The sequence below is a fragment of the Trachypithecus francoisi genome, unplaced genomic scaffold (assembly GCF_009764315.1).
Source record: "Trachypithecus francoisi isolate TF-2019V2 unplaced genomic scaffold, Tfra_2.0 Contig01440, whole genome shotgun sequence".
In the NCBI taxonomy this organism is placed as follows: Eukaryota; Metazoa; Chordata; class Mammalia; order Primates; family Cercopithecidae; genus Trachypithecus; species Trachypithecus francoisi.
This window is the reverse complement of record NW_022681431.1, coordinates 27580830-27600594: the sequence shown is the minus strand read 5'-3', so window position 1 is coordinate 27600594 and position 19765 is coordinate 27580830. Positions and strand designations below refer to the sequence as shown.

The 19765-nt window shown below is 40.4% G+C and overlaps 1 protein-coding gene across 3 annotated transcripts in view; it reads left to right on the top strand.

Moving 5' to 3' along the window:
• Positions 1 to 19765, top strand: part of LOC117095176 (A disintegrin and metallopeptidase domain 3-like) — an 80196-nt gene that overhangs the window by 46744 nt on the left and 13687 nt on the right. For all 3 annotated transcript variants that reach the window (XM_033231916.1, XM_033231897.1, XM_033231908.1), the window contains exons 13-16: positions 8836 to 8934; positions 9650 to 9845; positions 10334 to 10421; positions 10695 to 10875. In XM_033231916.1, coding sequence (XP_033087807.1) covers positions 8836 to 8934; positions 9650 to 9845; positions 10334 to 10421; positions 10695 to 10875 — 564 coding nt within the window. The remainder of the gene's footprint in view (positions 1 to 8835; positions 8935 to 9649; positions 9846 to 10333; positions 10422 to 10694; positions 10876 to 19765) is intronic.

Genomic DNA, 19765 nt, shown 5'->3' with positions numbered 1-19765 from the left:
TTTATGTTCAGTAGAGGTTTGTTAGGATCTATTTGTGTAGAAATGGGTGGTGCTGACTGGATCAGGCTGACATTGGTATTGATTTATTCCCAAAGGATTTCAAACAGTTTCTTTAGAGCTGGATGTCCAGGATCAACTGGATGACTGGACACTACTAAGGGGAATACATGGCTGAGGTCAGAGGCTGAAGTCTCAGGCAAGGAGACCTTTAAAACAATGTCTCCATTATAGGTGAAAGAAAAACAAGCTTGATATTTTTCAAGAAAGTCCCTTCCTATTAGGTGTATTGGGGCAAAAGGAAGAAGTAAAAAGCTGCAATGCCAGTAAGAGGCCCTAGTTGGTAAGAAACTAGTTCAGACTTGAAGATAGTCTTAGATTGCTTAGTGACTCAGCCATATGAATAGCTTGGTCACTCTGGGTGGTTGGATTTTAAAAGGAGTCAAGGTTAAGCATAGATGCAGTGTTTATTACAACTTGGACTATTCTGTTGTTAATTTTTAAGAAAAACCTCTCCCAACCGATTGACTGAAAGGAGAGGAAAAATCTCCCATGTCTCCCTGGAGTACCCCTAGTTCTTTTTTTTTTTTTAATCTTTTTTTATTATTATTATTATACTTTAAGTTCTAGGGTACATGTGCATAACGTGCAGGTTTGTTACATATGTATACTTGTGCCATGTTGGTGTGCTGCACCCATCAACTCGTCAGCACCCATCAACTCATCATTTACATCAGGTATAACTCCCAAAGCAATCTCTCCCCCCTCCCCCCTCCCCATGATAGGCCCCAGTGTGCCATGTTCCCCTTCCCGAGTCCAAGTGATCTCATTGTTCAGTTCCCACCTATGAGTGAGAACATGCAGTGTTTGGCTTTCTGTTCTTGTGATAGTTTGCTAAGAATGATGGTTTCCAGCTGCATCCACATCCCTACAAAGGACACAAACTCATCCTTTTTTATGGCTGCATAGTATTCCATGGTGTATATGTGCCACATTTTCTTAATCCAGTCTGTCACTGATGCACATTTGGGTTGATTCCAAGTCTTTGCTATTGTGAATAGTGTCGCAATAAACATACGTGTGCATGTGTCTTTATAGCAGCATGATTTATGATCCTTTGAGTATATACCCAGTAATGGGATGACTGGGTCATATGGTACATCTAGTTCTAGATCCTTGAGGAATCGCCATACTGTTTTCCATAATGGTTGAACTAGTTTACAATCCCACCAACAGTGTAAAAGTGTTCCTATTTCTCCACATCCTCTCCAGCACCTGTTGTTTCCTGACTTTTTAATGATTGCCATTCTAACTGGTGTGAGATGGTATCTCATTGTGGTTTTGATTTGCATTTCGCTGATGGCCAGTGATCATGAGCATTTTTTCATGTGTCTGTTGGCTGTATGAATGTCTTCTTTTGAGAAATGTCTGTTCATATCCTTTGCCCACTTTTTGATGGGGTTGTTTGTTTTTTTCTTGTAAATTTGTTTGAGTTCTTTGTAGGTTCTGGATATTAGCCCTTTATCAGATAAGTAGATTGCAAAAATTTTCTCCCATTCTGTAGGTTGCCTGTTCACTCTGATGGTAGTTTCTTTTGCTGTGCAGAAGCTCTTTAGTTTAATTAGATTTCATTTGTCAATTTTGGCTTTTGCTGCCGTTGCTTTTGGTGTTTTAGACATGAAGTCCTTGCCCATGCCTACGTCCTGAATGGTACTACCTAGGTTTTCTTCTAGGGTTTTTATGGTATTAGGTATAACATTTAAGTCTCTAATCCATCTTGAATTAATTTTCGTATAAGGAGTAAGGAAAGGATCCAGTTTCAGCTTTCTACTTATGGCTAGCCAATTTTCCCAGCACCAGCATATAAACAGAACCAAAGACAAGAACCACATGATTATCTCAATAGATGCAGAAAAGGCCTTTGACAAAATTCAACAGCTCTTCATGCTAAAAACGCTCAATAAATTCGGTATTGATGGAACGTACCTCAAAATAATAAGAGCTATTTATGAAAAACCCACAGCCAGTATCATACTGAATGGGCAAAAACTGGAAAAATTCCCTTTGAAAACTGGCACAAGACAGGGATGCCCTCTCTCACCACTCCTATTCAACATAGTGTTGGAAGTTCTGGCTAGGGCAATCAGGCAAGGGAAAGAAATCAAGGGTATTCACTTAGGAAAAGAAGAAGTCAAATTGTCCCTGTTTGCAGATGACATGATTATATATTTAGAAAACCCCATTGTCTCTGCCCAAAATCTCCTTAAGCTGATAAGCAACTTCAGCAAAGTCTCAGGATACAAAATTAATGTGCAAAAATCACAAGCATTCTTATCCACCAGTAACAGACAAACAGAGAGCCAAATCAGGAATGAACTTCCATTCACAATTGCTTCAAAGAGAATAAAATACCTAGGAATCCAACTTACAAGGGATGTCAAGGACCTCTTCAAGGAGAACTACAAACCACTGCTCAGTGAAATCAAAGAGGACACAAACAAATGGAAGAACATACCATGCTCATGGATAGGAAGAATCAATATCGTGAAAATGGCCATACTGCCCAAGGTTATTTATAGATCCAATGCCATTCCCATCAAGCTACCAATGAGTTTCTTCACAGAATTGGAAAAAACTGCTTTAAAGCTCATATGGAACCAAAAAAGAGCCCGCATTGCCAAGACAATCCTAAGTCAAAAGGACAAAGCTGGAGGCATCACGCTACCTGACTTCAAACTATACTACAAGGCTACAGTAACCAAAACAGCATGGTACTGGTACCAAAACAGAGATATAGACCAATGGAACAGAACAGAGTCCTCAGAAATAATACCACACATCTGCAGCCATCTGATCTTTGACAAACTTGAGAGAAACAAGAAATGGGGAAAGGATTCCCCTAGTTCTGATCAATAAATATTTCTCTTATTGTTTCCACAGAAGGGAGCTTCTTTATCTTATTGGTGTCCTTCTGAAGCCCTCATTTATATTTTTTACAGTCTCATTTCCAATGCCAGAAAAAGCAAATTATACCTCTTGCAGCAGACAAAACTAATTTCTAACTATTAAATGGAGTTCGCTGATATGGGAGAGACTTTACAAGTTGTTGAATATGCAAGGTCATGAGTTTATCTGTCTTTCTTGCCATCTAGTGCCTTGGTGGCTTTAGCCTCTTTTTTCTTTTCTAGGATTTTAGAGAGGTGATTGGCCAAAGAAGCTATATCATAGGGTCTCTTAGAAGGCCAGTTGGGATCATATTGCTTAGCCAGGGTGCTAAGGGCTTTAACTTACTTGAGGGAAAGTGAGTTTAAAAGTTTTATAATATCATCAGTTAGATCTTTGATACCAGAATTTTGTAGAAAGCCTTTTGAATCGGCCAGGTGCAGTCGCTCACGCCTATTATCCCAGCACATTGGGAGGCCGAGGTGGGTGGATCACCTGAGGTCAGGAGTTTGACAGCAGCCAGACCATCATGGTGAAACCCCTTCTCTACTAAATACAAAAAATTTACAAAAAAATAGCCGGTTGTGGTGGTATGTGCCTGTAATCCCAGCTATCCAGGAGGCTGAGGCTGGAGAACCACTTGAACCCAGGAGGTGGAGGTTGCAGTGAGCCGAGATTGTACCACTCCACTCCAGCCTCGGCAACAGAGTGAGACTCTGTCTCAAAAAAAAAAAAAAAGAAAAGAAAAGAAAAAAGAAAGAAAGAAAGAAAAAAGAAAGTCTTTTGAATCAGTCAAAGGAATCAATGACAGATTTGTCTTTTTTCTGAGTCAATGGCGTTCCAATTAGTTTGTCAAGAAAGAGTGCCGAGATGGCTTTAATCATTTCAACAATTGTTTTTCTCACCACTTCAAAGGCTATTTCCCTAGTATGCTGAAAATCATCTTGGGGCTTAGTCCAGTCATCTAAACACATCCATCTTTGGGTTAAGACATTTTCCACTAACATTTGAATCAACTAGTGAACATCAGGAGGTCCTGGCTGGTAAACATTTATAATCAAACTAAAGCAGCATTCAAACTCAAGCGAGTCTATTTTAGGATTAGAAAAATCTTTGACTAATGCTGGAAAGCTCAGACTTTGTCCCAGGACAGTAAGAGGTAATCTGCAAGCCTGGTTAGCAATCCTTTTAAAAAGTGTGATCATTTCTTTTTTTTTTTTTTTGGTTTTGTTGTTGTTGTTGTTGTTTGTTTGTTTGTTTTATTTTTTTTTTATTTTTTTATTATACTTTAAGTTCTAGGGTACATGTGCATAACGTGCAGGTTTGTTACATATGTATACTTGTGCCATGTTGGTGTGCTGTACCCATCAACTCGTCAGCACCCATCAATTCGTCATTTATATCAGGTATAACTCCCATTGCAATCCCTCCCCCCTCCCCCCTTCCCCCTTCCCCCTTCCCCCTTCCCCCTCCCCCCTCCCCATGATAGGCCCCGATGTGTGATGTTCCCCTTCCGAGTCCAAGTGATCTCATTGTTCAGTTCCCACCTATAAGTGAGAACATGCGGTGTTTGGTTTTCTGTTCTTGTGATAGTTTGCTATCAAAGAATGATGGTTTCCAGCTGCATCCATGTCCCTACAAAGGACACAAACTCATCCTAAAAAAAAAAAAAAAGAAAGAAATGAGGGCCTTTTATTGTATGTAAATTAGACCTCAATAAACTTGACACACAATCTTCTGACGAAAAAATAATAATAATAATAATAATATTAATGAGTCTTCAGTCAATATTTTTTTTAATGTACATTTTGTATCACCCCTAAAGTGTGAAGAAAAGTGGAAAATTTTGTTAATCATTCAGATGTTTGATCTACATTAATATAATTATGTTTGGAAATTTAAAAAAAGGTGTGATCAGAGGGGTTGCAGAATTAGCAACTAGAGAGGGTTGCCCATGAATAGAAGGTGAAGGAAAGAAAGGCAGCTCAGAGAGAAGTGATTGGCAGCAAGGGGCTAATGCATATGGGGGTGACATTGGTGGAGTTCAAGGAGAAAGGCAAGAAGGCACAGTGTCCTTTTTAGTTTTGGATTTAGGGTCCGATTTAGAAGGATTTTCAATTTTTTTAAGATCTTGATTAAGTTTTGATTTAGTCTCATTTAAAGGGGCAACTAGGGATCCTTGATTTCACTTAGAGCTTTCATTTTAGCAAACGAAAAAGACCTCACATTGCTTTTGAGAGGTGTGGAATCTTCTGTTCTTTATTGCGCATGTAGATAAACTGATTGAGACATGTTAGATGTTCCCCATTGTGGCCAAGAAAGCTTTAAGTTATATCGACTTATTTTTATCCAGGATACCAAATATTAACAAGAATTTTTCCTATAGTTTTTAAACATGTGTAAACCCCAGAGTCTCTGACAGTAGTTGGTCCAAAACCATTTCCATACTGGGTAAGTTACACACAGCACTCACCTAAAGAAGGTGGCCTTCCCAGTGCAACCTTGGTGCAGGCATCCCTGCTGGACTGCAGGTGGACTGCAGGCCACAGCTGAATGGGCAGACCTTTCTTAAAGAAAACAGTTCCCTAGATTTCAATCTAAAAGCATGAACTCTTAGATTCAATAGTGCTTACCCAGTTCTTGCCCAGTGTAACCAGGAAGAAATTGAACTTAGAAATTTTTCAAGGCAGTGCCAAGAAAGAAATCAGGGGCCACTGTGAATCCCATCCCATGTTGCCAGAATTGTTAACAAAAGACTTTGATAGCCATGAAGGAAGAAAAGGAAAAGACTATTTTCAGAGGGAGAAGCAATCTGTAGATTGGGGAACACAGCTTCCAGTGAAAGCTAGAAGTTCATTCTCTGCAGAAGGGAAGTGGGAGGTGGTATATATGTCTTACAGAGTCGGCTTTACACACATCTGTGCAAAATTGGGAGAAATCTATGAATATTCATAAAGGAAGTCAGGCACGTATACAGTGAGTAAACATTTGTGTAACATATGTTCTACTTTCATTTCACTTTTAATTAGCACTAAAATGAGGTGGAATTTGGCTCTTTATGTCAAAAGGGGACTGTAGGGCACAAAGACAGTTCGTGTGCAGTCTCTATAAGTTGTCTGAAACTGGCTTGAAGTTCATGAGTGTTTATCAATAAAGAATGTTTATAAGACAAATCTTCTGTCCAGTTGGAGTTGTGGCAGGACCACAAGGTACGGGAGAGGGTTATCAGCTGGCATAGAATTAACTATACCAGAATACATGACTACCCCTTCATTTTGCTAGCCATGATATTCTGGTTTCTGGTGTGTCTCATTTTAGCCACAAGGAGTCCACTGGGGAGGACTGCCAATATGTCTGTTAGGGATACTTTAAGAACCTGTAAAATCAACACAAGTTATTTACTTACAAGCACAGCACACACAACCCCATTTTGAAAAGGAGAAATAGACAAGAAGAAATGGGTAACAGGCCTCAAGCAAGTCTGAAACCCAAGAGAGCCAATGATGGGCATTCAGACTCCTGAATAATTTCCTTTGACGACATGTCCTGCATCTTCTACAAACAGGTACTGTGGGCTCCAGGGCATTGGGTCGCCCTATCCCTATGGTTTGGCTGGGCTCAATCATCCCAACACCACCAGGCTGGCATTGTATGCTGGTTGCTGTATAGTTCTGGGGTCTCTGTGTTAGTTCCACTCTCACAGTTCCACTAGGCACTGCTCTGGGGAGACTCTGTGGTGGCTTTGCTCTTGCAACAAGTCTCTGCTGGGTCTCCAGGCTTTCAAGGACATCCTTTGAAATCTGAGTGGGAGCTGCCATGCTTCCACAGTTCTTACTTTCTGCAAGCCTGCAAAATTAGCACCATGTAGATTCCACCAAGGTTAATGACTTGTACCATCTGGAGCTGCGATAGGAGCTGTACCTATGGCCGTTGCAGCTGAGGCCATGGTAGCTGTAGGGCATTGTGCAGCAGGGCCAGGAGCAGTATCCTGAGGTGGAATTGGTCAGTGAGCTCATGGAGAGTGCCCTGGACTTGTCCTCTGAAGCCATTCAGCCCTCCTAGGCATCTGGGCCTCAAAGGTATCTGAAATGCCTTTGGGGCATTTCTTTCATTGCTTGAGGAATAGCACTCGGCTTTTGTATTAGTTCATTTTCTCAATGCTATAAAGAAATACTTGGTACTGGGTAACTTATAAAGAAAGAAAAAGGGTTTGATTGATTTATCGTTCTTCTGGCTCTACAGGAAGCACAGCTGGGGGAGGCCTCAGGAAACTTACAATCATGTCAGAAGATGAAGGGGAAGTAGGTGTATTTCACATGGCCTGAGGAGGAGGAAGAGAGAGAGAAGGAAGAGGTGCTACACACTTTTAAACAACCAAATCTTGTGAGAACTCTGTCATGAGAACAGTTCCACAGTGGGGTGGTGTTAAACCATGAGAAACTACCCCTATGATTCAGCCACCTCCCACTAGACCCCACCTCCAACACTGGGGATTACAATTGACATTGCAGGGAGAATTGGGTAGGAACACCGATCCTAACCGTATCAGCTTTCTTCTATCTTTGTTAATCTCTTAAGCAAAGGTGTCCCTGTGCTACATCCTTGGTTTTCTCTCCTGTAAATGCACTTTCTTTCCTTACTAGACTGCCAAACTATGAATTTTTCAAGTTTTTCTGCTCCATCGCCCTTTTCTCTAGCAGTTTACAATAAGAAATTAGAAGCAACCACACAACATTCTGAGAACTTTGCTACATTAAATTTTTTCTGCCATATATCCTAGTTCATCACTCTTATGTTTGGCCTTCTGCAAACCCCTCAGGCATGGTCATAGTTCAGCCAAGTTCTTGACCAGTTTATAGCAAGGATGGCCCTTGCTTCCAAAACCTTGTTCTTCAGTTTCATCTTAACCTGATGAGAATGATCTTTGCTATCCATATTTCTTTTTTTTTTTTTTTTTTTTTTTTTTTTTTTTTTTGAGGCGGAGTCTAGCTCTGTCGCCCGGACTGGAGTGCAGTGGCCGGATCTCAGCTCACTGCAAGCTCCGCCTCCCGGGTTCACGCCATTCTCCTGCCTCAGCCTCCCGAGTAGCTGGGACTACAGGCGCCCGCCACCTCGCCTGGCTAGTTTTTGTATTTTTAGTAGAGACGGGGTTTCACTGTGTTAGCCAGGATGGTCTCGATCTCCTGACCTCGTGATCCGCCCGTCTCGGCCTCCCAAAGTGCTGGGATTACAGGCTTGAGCCACCGCGCCCGGCCTGCTATCCATATTTCTATCAACATTCTGGTCATGAGCATTTATCTAATCTCTAAGAAGTTTAAAACTTTCCCTCATCTTCTTGTCCTTTAATCCCTAACAAGAATCTGTGCTTTTTATTTGTATTTATTTATTGATATACAATCTTGCTCTGTCACCCAAGCTGAAGTACAGCGGCCCGATCTCAGCTCATTGCAGCCTCCACCCTGATTGGGTGATCACAGGTGAGCCACTGCACCTGGCCAAATGTAGGCTTTTTCTATCCTGTTCCTCCAAACTCTTCCAGCGACTCCCCTTGAGAGGATTTGATAATACAGAAGTGTACTTATGGCATAGTAAGTAAAAAAAATATGAAAACTTGCATGCATGCTTTCATAAACAAAAATAATTTTTTAAAAAAATTGCACTAAATTTTTAATAGATCAATTTCTTTAGAATGAAATTGTGAGTATTTTCATTGTCATCTTTTTTTTTCTTATAAAGAAAGTATATTAAGTTTAAGTGAAGTGGTGTAAAAATACAGAATCCAAAAGTCATGGTGTGATTAGAATCAAGTTGGAGAGATACTTTATTTTGAAAATAAAACTATTTATTTACTAAAGTTTGATGTAAAACATTTAAATTTATTGTATTTGCTTTTAGGCATGCACTTATAAAAAATGCTGTAATCCTGCAGATTGTACTCTAATTGGATTTGCAGAATGTGGCACTGGACCATGCTGTAACAATAAAACTTGTACGGTAAGTTGTATTACCTATTTCTTTTTCTTTCTTCCCCTCCGCCCCCTCCGAGATGGAGTTTTGCCCTTGTTGCCCAGGCTGGAGTGCAGTGGTGCGGTCTCAGCTCACTGCAACCTCCACCTCCCAGGTTCAAGTGATTCTCTCACCTCAGCCTTCAAGTAGCTGGGATTACAGAGCATGCCACCACACCCAGCACATTTTTGTATTTTTAGTATAGACGGGGTTTCACCATGTTGGCCAGGCTGATCTTGAACACCTAACCTCAGGTGATCTGCCCGCCTCGGCCTCCCAAAGTGCTGGGATTACAGGTGTGAACCACCACACCTGGCCTTTATTACCTGTTTCTAATGAGTGCTTAGATATTCCTACAGGTAATTTTTAAATAAAAACATTAATACTGATTATGTATTGGTCAGTTGTAACTGGATGATGAATGTCCGAGCAAAGAAAAATAAACACGAACTTAGGTTAAAATTGAAGATAGGTCTGGCTTCATGCTCTAGTGAGTGTTTGTTTCAAACAGGAATTTGATTCGATGCATCTCTTGGATATCCTTGCTTTTAAGCTGACAATTCTCAAGCAAGCATTCTCAATATGTCGTATAGATAGGTCATTGGAGCTCCTTGTTTGATTTAGTCCATTTCAATTCTTGGTAGTGGAGGTAAACCGGATTGAGCCTGAAAAATAAATGTATTTGTTTTTCTTTCTCTCACAGATCCATGCAAGAGGCCATGTCTGCAGAAAAAGCATAGATATGTGTGATTTTCCAGAATATTGCAATGGAACATCTGAGTTTTGTGTACCTGATGTGAAAGCTGCTGATTTAGAATCCTGCAGTAATAAGACTAGCTATTGCTTTAAAGGAATATGCAGAGAAAGGGATAGACAGTGTTCACAGTTATTTGGAAAATGTAATTGTTATACCTTTTTTTTGTGGTTTATATTTAAATTGTAGCTATTCTAAAGTCAGTAACCCACCCAAGAGCCATCACTGAAAGTGTTGTTTTACATTCAAATTTGGAAATAAAATTGCAAATAAAAGCAACTTTGAATGATGTCAAGAGTTAAAATAGACCTAATAGCTACAGGACGCAATAGTAGGACATTAGTCCAGCTGAAGGTGGTTGTTGCAAAGGGAGTAGACTATTAGAATAGTAGATAAGAGAGCAGGTGACTGATTTCTTAATTATTTCTACACTATAACATGAATTTTTCTCTTCTCGTGTGTGTAGTTTTCAGTAAGTGCTTCTCCTTGTAAAGCCAGTAAAGGACATCAAAAATTTATAGCAGATTATACTGACTGGACATTGTTGTGGTCTAGATAGCTCTCTATTCACTTATCACACTTTTACCTTTTAATATTTTTAATATAAGTAACTATAACTTCGTATGTTTTCAGTTTCTAAGTCCGCTAATCTTCTGTGTACAGAGGAAGTGAATTTTCAAAATGACAAATTTGGAAACTGTGGTCAACGCTGTCATTTTTTGTACGTATTTAGAAAAGTATACATCTTCCAAGTGCATATGTTGTGTTTTGTGTATGTACTGCAAAGAGTGACTTGAAATAAATGAGAGACAGTATCTAGTATATGCAGATAGATTTATTTGTTGCATTTAATAAGGCATTGTGTGCTGTGAAAAGCTTTGCTGTTATGATCTGAGTAATATTTTGAATTATCCTTACTTTTGAATTGTTATTAACCTAATAATTGTGTACCTGAGTGACAAATTGGTAACGTTTTTCTGTCTTATGTTGCTAGTGATATCCTTTGTGGAAAGATTGTTTGTCACTGGATACATTCACAACTAGTACCAATGACAGACTTAGATATACAATATACTTACCTTGGAGGTCATGTATGTGTGTCGGCACATGCAAGAAATGCTTCAAAACAATTGAGGACCTATACAGAAGATATAACTGCGTGTGGTCAGCAAAAGGTAAATAAAATTTTTATTGATACTATAGATGGTGGATTTGTCTGTGAGTGTCTGAAGTGTGTGTATGAGAGAGAGAAAGAAAGAGAGATTGAGAGGATGCTTAAATTTTCATTTATAATTAATGCTACAAATTTCAGTTACCATATCAAGATCTTAAGATACACTGATCAGAATTTCAGCTGGTTGAAGAAATCCTTGCTTTACTATCCGTTATTTTTATTAAATTTTTACTACCGATATTTAAACTTGTTTCCTCTTGCTTGAGAATCTAAGACTCCCTGATAGGCCAGTTGACTAATTTAGAAAGTATACAATTATCACACATTTTTATAAAAATAATTTACATATAAAATATATTTTTAAAATAAAAGATAAATTTAAATGAAAAGTATACTTATCTCAGAATGGGAAAAGATAGTCACACATAAAAGTAATGAATTAATCAAAGGAACATACTGATGCTGACTATATCATAAAGTAATATGTCATCCCTTCAAAGACCATATAAAACAAACTGAGAAAATATTTACTATAAATACAGAAGCATAAATACTTAAATATATTAACTAATTGCATCTTTTATATATAAAAGGTATACTAATTTTATCTTTTATATATATATAATATATATAGCATAACACAGAACATGTTTGGTCTCTGTCTCTGATTCTTGACACACAGCTTCTATTAAAACCCTTGGAATTTCCTAAGCGATGGGAGTGTGTTTTGTTCTTGAGAATGAATAAACACATTTCAGTCACACCTGAAATTGTGCTTATTTCCATCAGGTGATTTAGGGTGGGACCCTCAGCTGGCCTTAGAACAGGGCTGGTTATCAGGATGACCAAGCAATTAGAGGGTTGGGACTTTCAGCCTGACTCACTGGACTTTTGGAAGAAGAGAGGCAGGGCTGGAAATTGAGCTCTATTAAAACCCTTGAAAAAAGAGATTCAATGATCTTCTGGGTTTATTACATATCAGTTTGCTGGGAGTGTGGTGCAGCTGGAGAAAGCATGGAAATTCTTCTCCTCTCCTCCAATACCTTGCCCTAAATATATCATCCATGTAGCTGTTCTTGAGTTGTATCTTATATAATAAACCATTAACTATAAGTAAAGTATTTTCCTGAGTTCTGTGAGCCATTCTAACATTGTTACACTGTGGAGGGTATCATGAGAACCCCCAATTTATATCTGGTCTGTCAGAAGTATGGCTTACCTAATACTTGCACCTGATATGGGGCCAGTCTTGAGGGGCGAAGCCCCTTAACTTGTGAGATTTAATGTGTCTTAGTCAGTTGTTGTGTGGCTATGAAGGAATACTAACACTAGGTAACTTATAAAAGAAATAGGTTTATTTGGCTCACAGTTCTGCAGACTGAACAAGAAGCACAGTGCCAGCATCTGCTTCTGGTGAGGGCTTCAGGCTGCTTCCTCTTGGTGGAAAGAGAAGGGGAACTGGTATGTGCAGAGATCACATGGTGAGAGAAGAAGCAAGAGAGAGAGGAGGGAAGTTCTAGACACCTTTGGGAAAAAAAAACCAGCTCTCATGAGAACTAACAGAGTGAGAAGAGAGGTCCGTCATTACTAAACAGATAGCAAACAAAACAAACCCAATGGATCAACAGGACAAAAAGTTTGTTCTTCAAAAAGATAAAATTGATACACTACTGAAGCAGGATATTTCCCCAACCCTTTCGCGGGATTCACGACAGGGGTGCCCTGTTTACTCAGCCTGTTGCTCTCAGCTCCTCGCGGGAGGGAGCACAGGAGCAAAGGAGGCGGGAACTGGAGTATAGGAGCGCAGAAACCAGCCAGCCACTGTGGTGCTGGCAGGAGTGAACTCCACTCGCTGGGACCTGCTGCATTCCACCCCTCGTAGGAGGGAGCGTGCAGGTGAGCGGGTAAAGGAGCCGCAGCAAGTGCTTTTGGGTGTGGCAGAAACAAACTCCCTGAGGGCCCCACAGCAGCATCTAAGGGGGGTGCCTGTGACCCTTGAAGCTCCAGAGGACATGTTTCAGTGCTCTTTTAGCTCTGCAGTCTGCAGATGGCTTAAGTGTTAACAGCTCAGTGGGCCGGCAGATGTCCTCTGCCAGCGAGGGCAAAGGGCCAGTGTGGCAGCCTTTTGTATCCACACTCATGGCTCCTGAGCTCTCGCCTGGCATCCAGAAAAAAATGAGGTCGCTCAAGCGAATTGAAAATGGTAAATGCGAGAGATTTTATTGCCAGGGAAAAGGGCTGTCAGTGGAAAGGGGAGCTGGAAAGGGGACGGGCAGGTAATCATCCCCTCAAGTCAGGCCATCTCCAGCTGGACTCTTCTCCAAAGTTACACCATCAAGCTGCCCCTCTGAAGTCAAACCACTTCTCTCCAATGTCCGGCTGTAGTCCCCAGTGTCCAGCTGCTTCTCTCTGCTGGCTGAGTCTGGGGGTCTTTATAGGCACAGGGTGAGGGAGTGGGGTGGGCCTTGGATGTTTGGGAAAAGGCAGCATGTGAGCAGGAAAACAGGGTTATGAGTTCTCACTTTGGGCTACGGTCTCAGGCTTTTCGGCTTGAGGGTGGGGCTTTGCCAGGGACCCACCCTCTTCTGCCTACGATTTTTCTGCCCCCTGTCCCTATCACTATCAGCTAGACTAAAGAAGAAGAAAAGATAGAAGATCTAAACAAACAAAATGAGAAATAAAAAAGCAGGCATTATGACTCACCACAGAAATACAAAAGATTATTAGAAACTATTATGAACAACTTTATGCTCACAAGCTAGAAAAGCTAGAGGAAATAGATAAATTCCTGAAAACATAAAACCTACCAAGATTGAACCAGGAAGAAATACAACTCCCAAGGAGACCAATAATGACTAGTGAGAATTGAATCAGTAATTAAAAATTATCCCAAGAACAAAAAAAAGGCTAGGACCATATGGATTCACTGCCCAATTCTACCTCCAGAATAGAATAATAATTAGACTAATAGAATAAATAATAATTAGAATCTTTTTGAAACAATTTTTAAAAATCAAGGAGGAGGAAAGTCTCTCAAACTCATACTACAAGGCCAGTATCATCTGATACCAAAACCAAAGAAAGGCTTAAAAAAAAGTAAAGACCAATATCTCTGGAAAACATAGATGCAAACGTCCTCAAAAAATACTAGCAAATCAAATCGAACAGCACATCAAAAACATAATACATCGTGATTATGTGGGATGCATCCCAGGGATCCAAAGATGGTTCAACATATGCAAATCAAAAATTTGATCCATCACATCAACAGAATGAAAGAAAAAACCATATGATAATCTCAATTGATGCTGAGAAATCACTGTATGAATTACAGCATCTCTTCGGATAAAAATTTGCAATAAACTCAGCATACAAGGAACATTCTTCAACATCATAAAGGCAATCTACAACAAACATAGAGCCAACATACAACCAACATTATACTTAACAAGGAAAAATTGAAAACATTTCCTGTAAGAACTAAAGCAAGGTAAAGATGCCCACTTTTATCACTCTTACTTAACTGGAAGTCCTCACCAAACCAATAAGGCAAGAGAAAATAATAAAGTCATCCAGACTGGAAAAGAGGAAGTCAAATTATTCCTGATGATTGAGCTTTTGTCTAGAAAACCCTAATGACTCCAAAAAAAAAACTTTTAGATTTGATAAATGAATTTAATAAAGTTTCATGATACAAAATTAATAGACACATGTTAGTAGTGTTTCTATATACCAATAATGATCTAGCCAAGGACAAAATCAAGAAAACAGTCTCATTTACAATAGCTACCAAAAAATAAAATTAAATACCTAGGAATGTATTTAACCAAGGAGGAGAAGGATCTCTACAAGAACTACAAAACACTGAATTAAATAAATAAAATAAATTACAGATGATGCAGACAAGTGGGAAAGCATCCTGTGCTCATGGATTGGGAGAATCAATATCATCAAAATGACCATACTTGTCGAAACAATCTACAGGATAAGGATTCAATGCAATCCTTATCAAAATAAAAATGTTGGGAGGGCAGAGCAAGATGGCCGAATAGGAACAGCTCCAGTCTCCAACTCCCGGCGCGAGTGACACAGAAGACTGGTGATTTCTGCATTTTCAACTGAGGTACTGGGGTCATCTCACTGGGGAGTGCCGGACAATCGGTGCTGGTCAGCTGCTGCAGCCTGACCAGCGAGAGCTGAAGTAGGGCGAGGCATTGCCTCACCTGGGAAGCGCAAGGGGGAAGGGAATCCATTTTCCTAGCCAGGGGTACTGAGATACACAACACCTGGAAAATGGGATAATTCCCACCCCAATACTGCGCTTTAAGCAAACTGGCACACCAGGAGATTATACCCACACCTGGCCGGGAGGGTCCCACAGCCACGGAGCCTCCCTCATTGCTAGCACAGCAGTCTGCGATCTAACGCAAGGCAGCAGCGAGCCTGGGGGAGGGGCGCCCGCCATTGCTGAGGCTTAAGTAGGTAAACAAAGCTGCTGGGAATCTCGAACTGGGTGGAGCTCACAGCAGCTCAAGGAAACCTGCCTGTCTCTGTAGACTCCACCTCTGGGGACAGGGCACAGCTAAACAACAACAGGGGAAGCAGCAGAGGCCTGCGCAGATGCGAACGACTCTGTCTGACAGCTTTGAAGAGAGCAGTGGATCTCCCAACATGGAGGCTGAGACCTGAGAACGGACAGACTGCCTGCTCAAGTGGGTCCCTGACCCCTGAGTAGCCTAATTGGGAGACATCCCCCACTAGGGGCAGTCTGACACCCCACACCTCACACGGTGGGCTACACCCCGAGACGAAGCTTCCAGAGCAAGAATCAGATAGCAACACTCGCTGTTCAGCAATATTCTATCTTCTGCAACCTCTGCTGCTGATACCCAGGCAAACAGGGTCTGGAGTGGACCTCAAGCAATCTCCAACAGACCTACAGCTGAGGGTCCTGATTATTAGAAGGAAAACTATCAAACAGGAAGAAAACCTATACCAAAACCCCATCAGTACGTCACCATTGACAAAGACCAGAGGCAGATAAAACCACAAAGATGGGGAAGAAGCAGGGCAGAAAAGCTGGAAATTCAAAAAATAAGAGCGCATCTCCCCATGCAAAGGAGCACGCAGCTCATCGCCAGCAATGGATCAAAGCTGGTCAGAGAATGACTTTGACGAGATGAGAGAAGAAGGCTTCAGTCCATCAAACTTCTCAGAGCTAAAGGAGGAATTGTGTACCCAGCACAAAGAAACTAAAAATCTTGAAAAAAGAGTGGAAGAATTGATAGCTAGAATAATTAATGCAGAGAAGGTCATAAATGAAATGACAGAGATGAAAATCATGACACGAGAAATACATGACAAATTCACAAGCTTCAGTAACCGACTCGATCAACTGGAAGAAAGAGTATCAGCGATTGAGGATCCAATGAATGAAATGAAGCGAGAAGAGAAACCAAAAGAAAAAAGAAGAAAAAGAAATGAACAAAGCCTGCAAGAAGTATGGGATTATGTAAAAAGACCAAATCTACGTCTGATTGGGGTGCCTGAAAGTGAGGGGGAAAATGAAACCAACTTGGAAAACACTCTGCAGGATATCATCCAGGAGAGCTTCCCCAACCAGGTAGGGCAGGCCAACATTCAAATTCAGGAAATACAGAGAACACCACAAAGATACTCCTCCAGAAGAACAACTCCAAGACACATAATTGCCAGATTCACCTAAGTTGAAATGAAGGAAAAAATCTTAAGGGCAGCCAGAGAGAAAGGTCGGGTTACCCACAAAGGGAAGCCCATCAGACTAACAGCAGACCTCTCGGCAGAAACTCTACAAGCCAGAAGAGAGTGGGGGCCAATATTCAACATTCTTAAAGAAAAGAATTTTAAACCCAGAATTTCATATCCAGCCAAACTAAGTTTCATAAGTGAAGGAGAAATAAAATCCTTTACAGACCAGCAAATGCTTAGAGATTTTGTCACCACCAGGCCTGCCTTACAAGAGACCCTGAAGGAAGCCTAAACATGGAAAGGAACAACCGGTACCAGCCATTGCAAAAACATGCCAAAATGTAAAGACCATCGAGGCTAGGAAGAAACTGCATCAACTAACGAGCAAAATGACCAGTTAATATCATAATGGCAGGATCAAGTTCACACATAACAATATTAACCTTAAATGTTAATGGACTAAATGCTCCAATTAAAAGACACAGACTGGCAAACGGATAAAGAGTCAAGACCCATCAGTCTGCTGTATTCAGGAGACCCATCTCACATGCAGAGACATATATAGGCTCAAAATAAAGGGATGGAGGAAGATCTACCAAGCAAATGGAGAACAAAAAAAGCAGGGATTGCAATCCTAGTCTCTGATAAAATAGACTTTAAACCATCAAAGATCAAAAGAGACAAAGAAGGCCATTACATAATGGTAAAGGGATCAATTGAACAGGAAGAGCTAACTATCCTAAATATATATGCACCCAATACAGGAGCACCCAAATTCATAAAGCAAGTCCTTAGAGACTTACAAAGAGACTTAGACTCCCATACAATAATGATGGGAGGCTTCCACACTCCACTGTCAACATTAGACAGATCAACGAGACAGAAACTTAACAAGGATATCCAGGAATTGAACTCATCGCTTCACCAAGCGGACCTAATAGACATCTATAGAACTCTCCACCCCAAATCAACAGAATATACATTCTTCTCAGCACCACATCGCACTTATTCCAAAATTGACCACATCATTGGAAGTAAAGCACTCCTTAGCAAATGTAAAAGAACAGAAATTATAACAAACTGTCTCTCAGACCACAGTGCAATCAAACTAGAACTCAGGACTAAGAAACCCAATCAAAACCGCTCAACTACATGGAAACTGAACAACCTGCTCCTGAATGACAACTGGGTACATAACGAAATGAAGGCAGAAATAAAGATGTTCTCTGAAACCAATGAGAACAAAGATACAACATACCAGAATCTCTGGGACACATTTAAAGCAGTGTGTAGAGGGAAATTTATAGCACTAAATACCCACAAGAGAAAGCAGGAAAGATCTAAAATTGACATTCTAAAATCACAATTAAAAAAAACTGGAGAAGCAAGAGCAAACACATTCAAAAGCTAGCAGAAGGCAAGAAATAACTAAGATCAGAGCAGAACTGAAGGAGATAGAGACACAAAAAACCCTCCAAAAAATCAATGAATCCAAGAGTTGGTTTTTTGAAAACATCAACAAAATTGACAGACCGCTAGCAAGACTAATAAAGAAGAAAAGAGAGAAGAATCAAAGAGACGCAATAAAAAATGCTAAAGGGGATATCACCACCGACCCCACAGAAATACAAACTACCATCAGAGAATACTATAAATGCCTCTACGCAAATCAACTAGAAAATCTAGAAGAAATGGATAATTTCCTGGATGCTTACACTCTTCCAAGACTAAACCAGGAAGAAGTTGAATCCCTGAATAGACCAATAACAGGCTCTGAAATTCAGGCAATAATTAATAGCCTACCAACCAAAAAAAGTCCAGGACCAGATGGATTCACAGCTGAATTCTACCAGAGGTACAAGGAGGAGCTGGTACCATTCCTTCTGAAACTATTCCAATCGATTGAAAAGGAGGGAATCCTCCCGAACTCATTTTATGAGGCCACCATCATCCTGATACCAAAGCCTGGCAGAGACACAACAAAAAGAGAGAATTTTAGACCAATATCCCTGATGAACATCGATGCAAAAATCCTCAATAAAATACTGGCAAACCGGATTCAGCAGCACATCAAAAAGCTTATCCACCATGATCAAGTGGGCTTCATCCCTGGGATGCAAGGCTGGTTCAACATTCGCAAATCAATAAACGTAATCCAGCATATAAACAGAACCAAAGACAAGAACCACATGATTATCTCAATAGATGCAGAAAAGGCTTTTGACAAAATTCAACATCCCTTCATGATAAAAACGCTCAATAAATTCGGTATTGATGGAACGTATCTCAAAATAATAAGAGCTATTTACGACAAACCCACAGCCAATATCATACTGAATGGGCAAAAACTGGAAAAATTCCCTTTGAAAACTGGCACAAGACAGGGATGCCCTCTCTCACCACTCCTATTCAACATAGTGCTGGAAGTTCTGGCTAGGGCAATCAGGCAAGAGAAAAAATAAAGGGTATTCAGTTAGGAAAAGAAGAAGTCAAATTGTCCCTGTTTGCAGATGACGTGATTGTATATTTAGAAAGCCCTATTGTCTCAGCCCAAAATCTCCTTAAGCTGAGAAGAAACTTCAGCAAAGTCTCAGGATACAAAATCATTGTGCAAAAATCACAAGCATTCTTATACACCAGTAACAGACAAACAGAGAGCCAAATCAGGAATGAACTTCTATTCACGATTGCTTCAAAGAGAATAAAATACCTAGGAATCCAACTTACAAGGGATGTCAAGGATCTCTTCAAGGAGAACTACAAACCACTGCTCAGTGAAATCAAAGAGGACACAAACAAATGGAAGAACATACCATGCTCATGGATAGGAAGAATCAATATCGTGAAAATGGCCATACTGCCCAAGGTTATTTATAGATTCAATGACATCCCCATCAAGCTACCAATGAGTTTCTTCACAGAATTGGAAAAAACGGCTTTAAAGTTCATATGGAACCAAAAAAGAGCCCGCATTACCAAGGCAATCCTAAGTCAAAAGGACAAAGCTGGAGGCATCACGCTACCTGACTTCAAACTATACTACAAGGCTACAGTAACCAAAACAGCATGGTACTGGTACCAAAACAGAGATATAGACCAATGGAAGAGAACAGAGTCCTCAGAAATAATACCACACATCTACAGCCATCTGATCTTTGACAAAC